We start from the raw sequence: 13777 nt of genomic DNA on the forward strand, positions 1-13777 counted from the left end.
GGGAGGGGGGGCGTTCCCTCGATCCGATCTGGATCGGGGAGGAGGGGGGAAGCGAGTGGGGGGCGATTGGGGAGTGGGCGGTTAGGGTTACAGGGGGAGTGGGGCGTTATGGGGAGAGGGAGTGGTTGGGCCGGCCTGGTGGGGTGGCCGGCTGGGCTGGTTGGGTTGGCCCAGTTGGGCCACGGCCCAGGGGGGGTTTCTCTTTTTTTCTGTTTTGTTTTTATCTATTTACATTTCTGTTTTTAAACATTTTAAATTATTTAGACATTTTATAAAAATGTGTTTGCTGCACCATAATTACCTTTGTAATATTTGGCAACCACCGAACATTTTTGTTTCAATTTTTGAAAACTTTTATTGCCGACATTAATTTTAAATTTGAATTTGACGCGGTTTGAACTAACGGACGTTTAGCAACAGTAATCGGGATGACTTGGCATGATTAGCGCGGGATTACTGTAGCAAGATTATCCGGGCGTTACAAATCTCCTCCACTACAAGAAATCTCGTCCCGAGATTTAGGAGGTAGAAGGAAACAGTGCGGGGTATTCATCACGAAGACGATCCTCGCGTTCCCAGGTGGCTTCGTCTTCAGAGTGATTCGACCACTGGACCTTGAGGAACTTGATCGCCTTCTGACGTGTGTGGCGTTCAGCTTGGTCAAGAATGCGGACTGGATGCTCTTTATAGGAGAGGTCTTGTTGCAATTCAAGCACTTCATGATCCACTGCTCGGATTGGGTCCTTGAAGCAGCGTCGGAGTTGTGACACGTGGAACACATCGTGAACCTAAGAAAGGTTCGGTGGAAGCTCCAGTTGATATGCCACCTTTCCACGCCTTTCGAGAATAGTGAAGGGGCCAATATAGCAGGGAGCTAGCTTTCCTTTGATCCCGAAGCGGTGTGCACCCTTCATTGGTGTAACTCGAAGATAAGCCTTTTCGCCAGGTTGGTAGACCATGTCTTGGTGATGACGGTCATACTGACTTTTCTGACGTGACTGAGCAGTCTTGAGATTCTCGCGAATAATGCGAACTTGTTCTTCGGCCTGTTGGATAATATCCGGACCGAAGAGTGGACGTTCCCCAGTTTCTGACCAGTTTAGAGGGGTTCGACACTTTCGTCCATATAGCACTTCGAAGGGGGACATCTTCAGACTAGCTTTATAGCTATTATTATAAGAGAACTCGGCATATGGAAGAGATTCCTCCCATTTCTTGCCGAATGAGATTACACAGGCTCGAAGCATGTCTTCGAGAACTTGGTTGACACGTTCAACCTGTCCTTGCGACTGAGGATGAAACGCGGTACTGAACGACAGATGAGTCCCCATAGCTTCTTGGAAACTTGCCCAGAATCTTGAAGTTAATAAGCTGCCACGGTCTGAACTGATAACCAATGGAATACCGTGAAGTGAAACAATTCTGGCCATGTAGAGAGTAGCAAGCTGACTAGCAGTGATTGTCTCTTTGGCCGCCAGAAAATGTGCAACTTTTGAAAGCCGGTCAATGATGACAAGAATAGCATCATTACCTTTCTGCGATTTGGGAAATCCAGTGACGAAGTCCATTTCAACATGGTCCCATTTCCATTCAGGAATAGAGATAGGTTGCAGAGTTCCAGCAGGCCTTTGATGCTCTACTTTGATTCGGCGACAAACGTCACACTCAGCAACATAACGAGCAATGTCCTGCTTCATATTAGACCACCAGAATCTTTGACGAATATCCTGGTACATCTTTGTACTACCAGGATGGATGGACAGAGGCGTATCATGGGCTTCTTTCATAACCCTTTTAGTCTTACCCAGGTTTTTCTTCGAACATGGTACCACTAGGCGGCCTTTGAAATACAAGGCGCCATCATCGGCGATAGTGAAGAATGAGGGCTTACCTTTTGCTAGATGGCGTTTAATCTTATGGACTTCAGAGTCATAACCTTGAATAGTCTTTATACCAGCTACGAGATCTGGTACGACAGTCAGGGTATTTAGAGAACCCTTAGTAATAACAAGAAGATTCATCTTGTGGAATTCCGGGGGAGGGGGAGCGAGTGCTCCAGGAGGAACAATATGGAGGTTCAGCTTTTTAAATTCTTCGACAAGCGAGGGCTGAACTTTATGAACCTGGAGGTGGTTGCAGTAAGACTTGCGGCTCAAGGCATCAGCCATTACATTAGCCTTGCCGGGGGTATAAGATATACCCACGTCAAAGTCTGCAACAGTCTCCATCCATCTCTGCTCACGGAGGTTCAGATCTGGCTGAGTAAACAGATACTTCAGACTTCGGTGATCTGTGAAGATCTCGCAACGATTACCGAGAAGGTAGTGTTGCCACTGCTTCAGTGAATGAATGACGGCAGCAAGCTCGAGCTCGTGAACTGGGTAGTTTTCTTCGTGAGGGCGCAGTTGACGAGAGGCATAAGCAATCACTCTGCGCTCTTGCATTAGGACACAACCTAATCCTTGACGGGAAGCATCGCAGTAAATGACGAAGTCCTTCTTAGTATCAGGTGGTGCAAGCACGGGGGCAGAAGTTGACTTGTCTTTGAGCGCCTGGAAACTTTCCTGACACTTGTCTGTCCATTCGAACTTGACACCCTTATGCAACAGATTAGTCAGAGGCCTGGCAATCTTGGAGAAGTTCTCGACGAATCGACGGCAATAGCTAGCGAGACCGAGAAAACTTCGGACTTGCTTGACATTCTTCGGAGGAGTCCAATCGAGAATAGCCTGAACTCGTTCAGGGTTGACGGCAATACCATCCTTGGAGATGATGTGCCCAAGATAGGTTACTTCGGGGAGCCAGAATTCACACTTGGAATACTTAGCATACAGTTGGTGATCTCGAAGCTTTTCTAGCACCAGACGAAGATGTCCAGCATGTTCTTCCTCGTTCTTGGAAAATACAAGGATATCGTCCAGATAAACCACAACGAACTTGTTGAGGTAATCCATGAATATATAGTTCATCAGACGAGAGAAGGTGGCGGGAGCATTCGTTAAGCCGAATGACATGACGGTGTACTCGTATGATCCATACCGAGTCACGAAGGCGGTTTTGGGGATGTCCTCCTCACAAACACGGATCTAATGGTAACCCAACCTCAAGTCGAGTTTGGAGAACACTGATGAGCCAGCCAGCTGATCATAAAGATCATTGATCCGAGGAAGAGGGTATTTATTCTGAATGGTAGCTTGGTTTATAGGACGGTAGTCTTGGACCAATCGGTTTGTCCCATCCTTCTTCCTAACAAAAAGACAAGGTGCTCCCCAAGGAGAGCAACTTGGGCGAATGAAACCTTTGACAAGAGATTTGTCGATTTCCTCCTTAAGCTCAATGAGTTCATGCGGCGGCATCTTATAGGGTCGTTTAGCTATAGGGGTGGTGTTGGGTTTCAAGTCGATGATGAACTCGACAGCTCTAGCAGGGGGAATCCCTGGAAGTTCTTCTGGGAAAACGTCTTGGAATTCATGAACGACGGGAATGTTTTCAATGCCCTCGAGTGGCGCAGCGTTCAACGCATTCAAGACATAAAGTCGTGCCTCGGTGTTCTGAACTAGATGAGCTTGGTAAGCTATTATTTCGTCAGAAGGGTGTAGCAGATGGACGACCTTAGTGGCGCAAACTATAGAAGCAGTATGTGCTTTCAACCAATCCATTCCCAGAATGAGGTCGATGTTAGACGACTTCAGGATAATGGGAGAGGCATAGAATTCCAGCCCTTCAATTTCCACGGGGACATCGATGCCAACCAGTGAGGTTTGACATTGTCCCACGGGGTTTTTTACCAATACCGAAGTGTTCATCTCCTCACATTTAACGTCATGCTTGTATGCAAAATCTTCTGACATGAATGAATGCGATGCTCCTGAATCGAATAAAACGGATGCTGGTACTGAATTTATGAGGAGTGTACCCATCACAGTAGCAGGCTGGTCTTGAGCTTCGTTGAGATCAACGTGGTTGGCATGAACACGACCATAAGACTTGGCACTGTTGTTGCGGGGCTGGTTGCTTCCACGGCCAGTTGCGGGAAGGGACAGTTGATTCTAATTCTGATTCTGATAGCAGTTCCTGGCAAGGTGACCTGGTTGACCACACTTGTAGCACAGACCATTATTAGGAGTGGGAACAGGAGCTTGTAGTGGTGGAGCTGGAAGTCTTGGCTGCCTAGTTGGAGGAGCAGGCAGACGAGGTGCAGCATAGGTCTGCCTTGGGGCAGGTGCATTCGGCTGGTACATGCTGTTGGGAATCCATATCTTGCGCTTCTGCGAAGACAGGCCCGAAGATGAGCCCGTGTCACGGTTGCGCCTGTGAGAGCTCTAGTATTCCTGCAGACCAGTTTCGACATTGATGGCTTTGTTCACCAGAGTGGCGAAATCAGCAAAGTCATGCACTAGAAGTGCGAGCTTGATGTCAGCTTGAAGGCCATCATGGAAATTCTCCTGTCTGCGTGCATCAGTTGCAATGTCTTCTTCAGCATAGCGGGACAAGTCAAGAAACTCCCGCTGATAAGCTTCAACAGTCTTGTTGCCTTGGGTGAGGTTGCGGAACTCACGCTTCTTCCGGTCCATAACTCCCTGAGGAATGAAGCGAGCTCGGAAGGCAGCTTAGAAGTCTGGCCAGGTGATGATTGTTCTAGCTGGCAGAGTACGCCTGTGGCTGTCCCACCATTGAGCCGCGGGTCCCTTCAGGAAGAAGGAAGCAAAGGTGACATAGCTGGCAGGGGCTACATCAGCAGACTCCATCTCATAGGTGATGTCACGGAGCCAGTCATCAGCATCCAGAGGCTGAGTTGAGCTGCGGTACACAGTTGGGTTCAGGCGCATGAAATCCTGCAGAGTTACTGGGGTTGGCTGCTGGTTCATATTGGGGCGAGGGAAACTGAGCCATCATATTCTCCATGAACTGGCGATTCATCTCAAGCTGTTGGATCATACCAGTCATGTACTCAGGCGGTGGTGGGGCGTTGCCACCATCGACCACGACCACCTGGTCTAACCATCCTGCTAATATATAACAGGGGTAGTTCAGCATTGAGAAATTTGCAAAGACGAGAATCATTCATGATGAAACATGCACAACGAAAGCAGCACGATAGATACTACATAGTAGTCGGCATATCTTACAAAAGAGATCATGCATAGAGTTCGTTACACAGAGTTCGGTACACAGGCTAAGACATCATAGGCGGCACGCAGGCTCGCGACGAATGCATCTAACACTAATAAGCAAGCCCTCATCAGTCCCAGGTGGAACTGTGGAGGTAGGTGTAGCCTGACAGCTGGTAGTGTCGCGAAGGGAAGACCTCCACGCGAGCAGCCTGGGGTCCGCGGATACTCTGGTGCGGAACCCGATGCGCAGGTGGCAGGAGAGGACCAAGTGCAGGAGAGTAGCCTCCCACATCTGGCCAGCCGATGCCCTGAGGCATCACGGTCCTGGCAGGGTAGACCGCAGAACGCGACAGATCACCAGATCGGACAGAGGGGTGCAACAGCGTCAGAGCACGATACAGGTGCTGACGGGTGGTGTACAACTCGTGGCGAAGAGCTCGGTTAGCTCTATCCAGCCCATCAGCATGCAGAACCAGGTTTTGATGGTAGAAGGGCTCTCGGGTGACGGTGGAGTAGGCAGCAGTGTAGTATCCCACCGCACCAACATCAGATGCGATAGCAATGTGCCTGAAGGGGGAGGTGTCCAACTCCTGATACTCTCCGCGAAGAAGTGTCAGAGCAGCATAAGCAGCATCGTGGACCGCCATGTCGATGGTCACTCCAACACCATGAGCAGTGTGCAGCACGGTAGTGGAGTCATACTCTCGAGAGTAGAGGTGAACGATGGCACGGTACTGCTCCTGGTTGAAGTCCTGATACTCCTCATAGACGGTGTACTCAGGGTGCCAGCGATAACCCAGATAGGTCATCATCTCAACCAACACAGCAGGTGATCCTGAGGCACCAATGGCCGTCGTGTGGTGCACGACCTGCCTCGTGGGTTCCATCTGAAAACAAAGATGTTTTCACAGGAGTCAAATGACAATGTGGATAATGTTCAAATACTACTCTAAAGAATAACTAGGGCTTATCCAACTTTGGGGTGAACGTGGTCACGAGATCCTAGTGTTAGAGTTAGTAAAATTGTTTAACCCGAGTAGGAGAGAGTTCAGTGTCCCAGAGTAAGGATCGAGGAGTAAAAGAGCCTAATACCACCCAGATGGCGATGTGGGCCCGTAAGGCACACAGCCATGTTAGTAAAAGATTTTGTAATGTCTAGACTCAACTTCGGCCAAGGAGTGTGGAAGGGGGATTCCTACAGGCAGTCGGCTCTGATACCAACTTGTGACGCCCCCGATTTGAATCGTACACTAATCATACACGCAAACGTGTACGATCAAGATCAGGGACTCACGGGAAGATATCACAACACAACTCTACAAATAAAATAAGTCATACAAGCATCATATTACAAGCCAGGGGCCTCGAGGGCTCGAATACAAGAGCTCGATCATAGACGAGTCAGCGGAAGCAACAATATCTGAGTACAGACATAAGTTAAACAAGTTTGCCTTAAGAAGGCTAGCACAAACTGGGATACAGATCGAAAGAGGCGCAGGCCTCCTGCCTGGGATCCTCCTAAACTACTCCTGGTCGTCGTCAGCGGGCAGCACGTAGTAGTAGGCACCTCCGGTGTAGTAGGAGTCGTCGTCGAAGGTGGCGTCTGGCTCCTGGGCTCCAACATCTGGTTGCGACAACCAGGTAGAAGGATAGGGGGAAAAGAGGGAGAAAGCAACCGTGAGTACTCATCCAAAGTACTCGCAAGCAAGGAGCTATACTACATATGTGCATTGGTATCAAATGGAATAAGGCTATTATATGTGGACTGAACTGCAGAAAGCCGGAATAAGAGGGGGATAGCTAGTCCTTTCGAAGACTACGCTTCTGGCAGCCTCCGTCTTGCAGCATGTAGAAGAGAGTAGACTGAAGTCCTCCAAGTAGCATCGCATAGCATAATCCTAACCGATGATCCTCCCCTCGTCGCCCTGTGAGAGAGCGATCACCGGTTGTATCTGGCACTTGGAAGGGTGTGTTTTATTAAGTATCCGGTTCTAGTTGTCATAAGGTCAAGGTACAACTCCAAGTCGTCCTGTTACCGAAGATCACGGCTATTCGAATAGATTAACTTCCCTGCAGGGGTGCACCACATAACCCAACACGCTCGATGCCATTTGGCCGGACATACGTTTCTGGGTCATGCCTGGCCGCGGAAGATCAACACGTCGCAACCCCACCTAGGCACAATAGAGAGGCCAGCACGCCGGTCTAATCCTAAGCGCACAGGGGTCTGGGCCCATCGCCCATAGCACATCTGCACGTTGCGTACGCGGCCGGAGAGCAGACCTAGCAACCTCCATTACAAAGGAAGTCTCGTTACATGGTCCAACCCGGCGCACGCTGCTCAGTCACTGGCGTCACGAAGTGCTTCGGCTGATACCACGACATCGAGTGCCCATAACTGTCCCTGCGTAGATGGTTAGTGCGTATAGGCCAGTAGCCAGACTCAGATCAAATACCAAGATCTCGTTAAACGTGTTAAGTATCCGCGAACATCGACCAGGGCCAGGCCCACCTCTCTCCTAGGTGGTCTCAACCTGCCCTGTTGCTCTGCCACAAAGTAACAGTCGGGGGCCGTCGGGAACCCTAGGCCCACCTCTACCGAGATGGAGCCACCTGCCCCTTCAGCCCCCATCTCCAAACAGTATCACCGGTAAGGTAACAGTGTAAAGTATTTAGTATATGCCCGTGATCACCTCCCGAGGTGATCACGGCCCAGTAGTATAGCATAGCAGACGGACAAGAGTGTAGGGCCACTGATGGAACACTAGCATCCTATACTAAGCATTTAGGATTGTAGTTAAGGTATCAACAGTTGTAACAACTATGATAGGCTATGCATCAGAATAGGATTAACGAAAAGCAGTAACATGCTGCACTACTCTAATGCAAGCAGTAGAAAGAAGAGTAGGCGATATCTGGTGATCAAGGGGGGGCTTGCCTGGTTGCTCTGGCAAGAGAGAGGGGTTGTCAACACCGTAGTCGTACTGGGTAGCAGCGGCGTCGGTCTCGATGTCTAGCGAGAGAAGAGGGGGAAGAAACAATAAATATAATGCAAACAAATGCATGACGATGCATGACATGACAAAGCGTGATGCTAGGTGTGCCCTAATGCGGTACGAGGTGGTACCGGTGGAGGCGGAAAACATTCGGGAAAGTATTCCCGGTGTTTCACGTTTTCGGACAGAGGAGCCGGAGGGGGAAAGTTGCGTGTTTGCTATGCTAGGGATGCGTGGCGGATGAATGGGCTGCATATTCGAATTCGTCTCGTCGTTCTGAGCAACTTTCATGTACAAAGTATTTTCATCCGAATTACGGATTAAAAGATATGATTTTCTAAAGATTTAAATCATTTTCTGATTTTAATTATATATTTAATTCCAACATTATCCAAAACAGTGTGTGATGACATAGGCATGACATCAGAGTGATGTTAGCAGTCAACTGTGCAGTTGACTAGGTCAACTATGTGTGGGTCCCGCATGTCATTGACTGATTAGGCTAATCAGGGGTTAATTAAGTTAACTAGTAATTAGGTTAACCTAATCAAAATTAATTAATTTAATTTAATTAATTCTTTAATTAATTAATTAATTAATTTAATATTTATTTATTTATTTATTTATTTTTATTATTATTATTTTTAATTCTTTTTTTATTAAAACATTCTGGGCATGGGGCCCATCTGTCATAGGCCCCAGGGGGCCAAACCGGAACGGGCGCTACTGGTAACGGGCGCAGGGGCGCCCGACAGGGGCCATCCCGGGCGCTGGCCTCGGGCGAGACCAGCGGCGCGACGGGGCCAGCCCGGCCGCCGGCGGCGAGGCAGGGAGGGGCGTGGGGCGAGGTCGGGCCGCGGCGACTGCGGGAATCCAGGGGCGCGGGCACCAGACACAGCCGCGGGGGCGACGGCCACGGCGCGAGCGGGCAGGGGTGGTCGCGGGGTGGAGGGGGCTCGGCCTGGCGCGCACGCAGGCGACCAGGTACGCGGGCGCCGGCAGGGGGGCGAGGCCGCGGGCGGCTGCGGGTGCTGGGCGCCGGGCGCAGGGCGGCGCGAGGGCAGAGGCGCGCGGGGCAATGGCCAGTGTGGGGGCCGCGGTGAGTGCGGTGGTTCGCCGGGACGGCAGGGGCGAACGGGGCGCCGGTCCAGGCACGGCAAGCGTAGGCGGTGAGGGAGACGGTTAGGGGACGGGGGCGTCCAGGACTTGCGCGGGGGCGACGGAGCGCGACCGGGGCGTGAGGCGTGGGGTGCGCGCGGTTGCGGGAGGAAAGGAGGCCGAGGGCCTCATCGGGGTGCGTAGGGGTCCGGGCAGCGGGGGTCGAGGGGGTGATGGGGACGACGGCGTAGAGGGAAGCAGGCCGGTGAGGAAGGCGGTCCGGCGTGGGAAGGAGACGGGGAGGCGACGGTGTTCGGCGGCGAAGGGCACGACGTCGGGGAGGGGGGGCATTCCCTCGATCCGATCTGGATCGGGGAGGAGGGGGGAAGCGAGTGGGGGGCGATTGGGGAGTGGGCGGTTAGGGTTACAGGGGGAGTGGGGAGTTATGGGGAGAGGGAGTGGTTGGGCCGGCCTGGTGGGGTGGCCGGCTGGGCCGGTTGGGTTGGCCCAGTTGGGCCACGGCCCAGGGGGGTTTCTCTTTTTTTCTGTTTTGTTTTTATCTATTTGCATTTCTGTTTTTAAACATTTTAAATTATTTATACATTTTATAAAAATGTGTTTGCTGCACCATAATTACCTTTGTAATATTTGGCAACCACCGAACATTTTTGTTTCAATTTTTGAAAACTTTTATTGCCGACATTAATTTTAAATTTGAATTTGACGCGGTTTGAACTAACGGACGTTTAGCAACAGTAATCGGGATGACATGGCATGATTAGCGTGGGATTACTGTAGCAAGATTATCCAGGCGTTACACATTCAGGCCCCTCGCAGTTGCGAGTCGATGGTGGACTTGCAATTGGGGCAATCATGGAAAAAAAGAAAAAAAAACAAACTAGTTGCGAGTCGATGGTCTAGTTGCAAGTGGCACCAAGTAAACACCCCCCCCCCGAGTTGTGGGTCTGGGGTCGAGTTGCAACTAGGGCATTCGGTCCGTCATAGTTGCGAGTCGATGGTGGACTTGCAACTGGGGCAATTATGATAACAAATAGACCAGTTGCGAGTCCAAGGTCGAGTTGCAAGTGGCATCGAGTAAACACCGCCCCGAGTTGCGAGTCGATGGTCGAGTTGCAACTGGGGCATTCAGGCCCTCGCAGTTGCGAGTCGATGCTAGAGTTGCAATTAGGGCAACCATGGCAAACAAGAAGACAAAAAATTGACCAGTTGTGAGTCGATGGTCTAGCTGCAAGTGGCATCAAGTAAACACCCCCTCCCCCCCCGAAGTAGCGGGTCGGGGGTCGAGTTCCAACAGGGGCATTCGGTCCCTCACAGTTGCGAGTCGATGGTAGACTTGCAACTGGGGCAATTATGGCAAAAAAGAAAGACAACAAAACATACCACTTGCGAGTTCATGGTCGAGTTGCAAAGTGGCACCGAGTAAACACCCCCCAGTTGGAAGTCGATGGTCGAGTCGCAACTGGGGCATGCGGGGCCCACGGTTCCTTGTATTTCATCGGTAAAACCAAAAAGTTGCTTGTATTTACAAGGAAAGTAATTATGAACAAACAAAAACAACAAACAACAACAGTAACAACAACAACACACAACAAAAACAGACCAGTTGCAAGTCCAAGGTCGAGTTGCAAAGTGGCATTGAGTAAACACCCCCCCCCTTGAGTTGCGAGTCGATGGTCGAGTTGCAGCTGGGGCATTTGGGGCCTTGCAGCTGCGAGTTGATGGTGGACTTGCAATTGGGGCAATTATGGCAAAAAAGAAAGACAAAAAAAGACTAGTTGTGAGTCCAAGGTCGAGTTGCAAGTGGCATCGAGTACACCCCCCCTGAGTTGCGAGTCGATGGTCGAGTTGCAAGTGTTGTGTGGGCCCTACAGTTGCGAATCGATGATGGACTTGCAACTGAGGCAATATGGCAGTAAAAGAGAAGACAAAAAATCATACCAGTTGCGAGTCCAAGGTCGAGTTGTAAGTGGCACCGAGTAGACACCCCAATTGCAAGTTGATGGTCGAGTTGCAACTAGGGCATGCGGGGCCCACCGGTCCTTGTATTTCTTCGGTGAAACCAAAAAATTGCTTGTATTTACAAGGAAAGTAATTGTGAACAAGAAAGAACAAACAAACAACAACAACAACAACAACAACAACCCGATGGTCGAGTTGTGAAGTGGAGCATTTGGGGCCTTGCGGCTATGAGTTGATGGTGGACTTGCAATTGGGGCAATTATGGCAAAAAAGAAAGACAAAAAATAGACCAGTTGCAAGTCCAAGGTCGAGTGGCAAGTGGCATCGAGTAAACACCCCCCCACCCCCGAGTTGCGAGTCAATGGTCGAGTTGCAAGTGCCGTGTGGGCCCTACAGTTGCGAATCGATGATGGACTTGCAACTGGGGCAATTATGGCAATAAAAGAAAAGACAAAAAATCATACCAGTTGCAAGTCCAAGGTCGAGTTGTAAGTGGCACCGAGTAGACACCCCAATTGCAAGTCGATGGGCGAGTTGCAACTAGGGCATGCGGGGCCCACTGGTCCTTGTATTTTGTTGGTGAAACCAAAAAATTGCTTGTATTTACAAGGAAAGTAATTGTGAACACACAACGGTCAAGTTGTAAGTGGCACCGAGTAGACACCCCAATTGCAAGTCGATGGGCGAGTTGCAACTAGGGCATGCGGGGCCCACTGGCCCTCCCCCGACCCACCAGTTGCGGTCGCCTTATATATGTCTTGCGGTTGGGCTTGGTAGATGCGATTGTGCTCGGGATGGGCGCTTGCAACTACAACAAAAAAACTAACAAAAAAATGGAACTAATTTCATTGGCGCCGACAAACCCTCCACCCCGACGTCTGGTTGCACTTGGGTGTGCTAAGTTGTGATTGCGCTCTGCTTAGGGCGGTTGCAACTAAAAGAAAAAAAAACTAAAAAAAATGGAACCGATTTCATCGGCGGCGACAAAAGCCCTTCGCCCCGACCCCGGTTGCATTCGCCTTATATGTCCTATGGTTGCTGAGTTACAGTTGTGCTCGTGTAGGGCGGTTGCAACTACAACAAAAAAAATCTACCAAAAAATGGAACCGATTTCATCGACGCCCACAAACCTCCGCCCCGATGCCCGGTTGCGGTCACATTATATGGCTTATAGTTGCGCTTGGGTGTGTTGAGTTGCAATTGTGCTCGGGGTGGGATGGTTGCAGCTGCAAAAAAATACGTAACAAAAAAAAGGAATGCGATTTCATCGGCGCCGACAACTCCTCCCGTCTCGGCCTCCGGTTGCGGTCACATTATATGTCCTGCAGTTGCGCTTGGGTGTGTTGTATTGCGATTACGCTCGGACTGGGTCGGTTGCAAGAACAACAAAAATCCCTAAACAAAACACAAAAAAGATTTCATCGACGCCAACAAAAAGATTGGAGGACCAACAGAACGGCCGGATTCTTACTTCGAAAAATGCCGCCACCACCGATCTCCCGCAGCAGGCTCTTCCCGAGTCTCAGCCGCCACCAAGAAGACACAAAGAGAAATGAAAAAAGGGGTGATAAGACACGGGCTTCCTATATCCAACACAAGTGGGCTTTGTCAGCAAAAAAAGAAAAACAAGCACGCGACAAAAAAAAAACAGGCCACGAGCGGGACAATAGATGGGCTGTGCCTCCCGTCGTTACGAAGCTCTCTACAGGAGGAAAACACGAATCGTGGCGCAGCTCAATCAGACGGCCAAAAAAGTGAATGAGACCAATTTGATTCTCAGCTGAATGAGTTTTAGCAAATCCGTATAAAGAATAGAGGTGATATACGTTGATGAAGCAGTCGTGGAAGAAGAGGCGGAGGACGGCGGGCGCCATCCTCGGCTGGGCGGCGACGCTGCTCGCCATCACTGACCGCACAACGCGATGCACGTTGGGGCACGTCTTCTCGTAGTAACCCGGGGAGAGCTCGTCGCCATTGGCGGTGGCAGCGAGAGCAACCAAGAGGAGCAGCGCAAGTGCAAGCCAAGAAGGGACGCTGGAGGACGCCATGCCTATGGTCTGGTGTGTGGTGATGAGAAGAATCAAGCAGGGTCCGGTGTGTGGTGATGAGAAGAATCAAGCAGGCAAGGAGAGAATGCGATGCTTAGCTTGCTTGCAGTGCACGAGTGTGGGGAACATGAATGGATGCATGTGCTTATATAGAGTTCGATTAGTGCTGCCTTCTCCCCGTGCATGTACAATGCTAAGTAAACTGCCCGTGTGTCTAGGATTTTCGGTGCATGTACAAGCTGCATGCAGGCTTTTACGCCCGTGTGTCATGTGCGAACGCTCTGTAATTCAGCACCACTCACAAGCCGCAGCCTCGTGCTTCCATTCAGGGTGATTGACGAGGTCATGACTGACAGAAGAGAAAACAAAAGCGCAGGGAATTGACAGGCTAACTAATACACGTACAAAACTAATGATGCAGCCTCGTGCTTGAATTGCACGCGTCGACATGGTTGCTTGCTTGGATGGTGCAATTCTCTGGAATCATTAATTGGCTGGAATCAAATGGTGTTAGAGAATGGGCAATGACAAACTGTTGAAT

The 13777-nt window shown here is 50.3% G+C and overlaps 1 protein-coding gene across 1 annotated transcript in view; it reads right to left on the reverse strand.

Moving 5' to 3' along the window:
- The window catches only part of LOC123154246 (peroxidase 4-like), an 18895-nt gene extending 5556 nt beyond the window's left edge, over positions 1 to 13339 (reverse strand). Inside the window, exons 1-6 of the mRNA XM_044573021.1 lie at positions 13015 to 13339; positions 12660 to 12771; positions 12319 to 12414; positions 12052 to 12122; positions 11922 to 11996; positions 10610 to 10744 (exon numbers count right to left, since the gene is read on the reverse strand). Of these exons, the coding sequence (XP_044428956.1) occupies positions 10610 to 10744; positions 11922 to 11996; positions 12052 to 12122; positions 12319 to 12414; positions 12660 to 12771; positions 13015 to 13236 (711 nt within the window). The 5' untranslated portion in view covers positions 13237 to 13339. The remainder of the gene's footprint in view (positions 1 to 10609; positions 10745 to 11921; positions 11997 to 12051; positions 12123 to 12318; positions 12415 to 12659; positions 12772 to 13014) is intronic.
- Between the last annotated feature and the right edge of the window lie 438 nt (positions 13340 to 13777).

The sequence above is a fragment of the Triticum aestivum genome, chromosome 7A, assembly GCF_018294505.1.
Source record: "Triticum aestivum cultivar Chinese Spring chromosome 7A, IWGSC CS RefSeq v2.1, whole genome shotgun sequence".
Classification (NCBI taxonomy): domain Eukaryota; kingdom Viridiplantae; phylum Streptophyta; class Magnoliopsida; order Poales; family Poaceae; genus Triticum; species Triticum aestivum.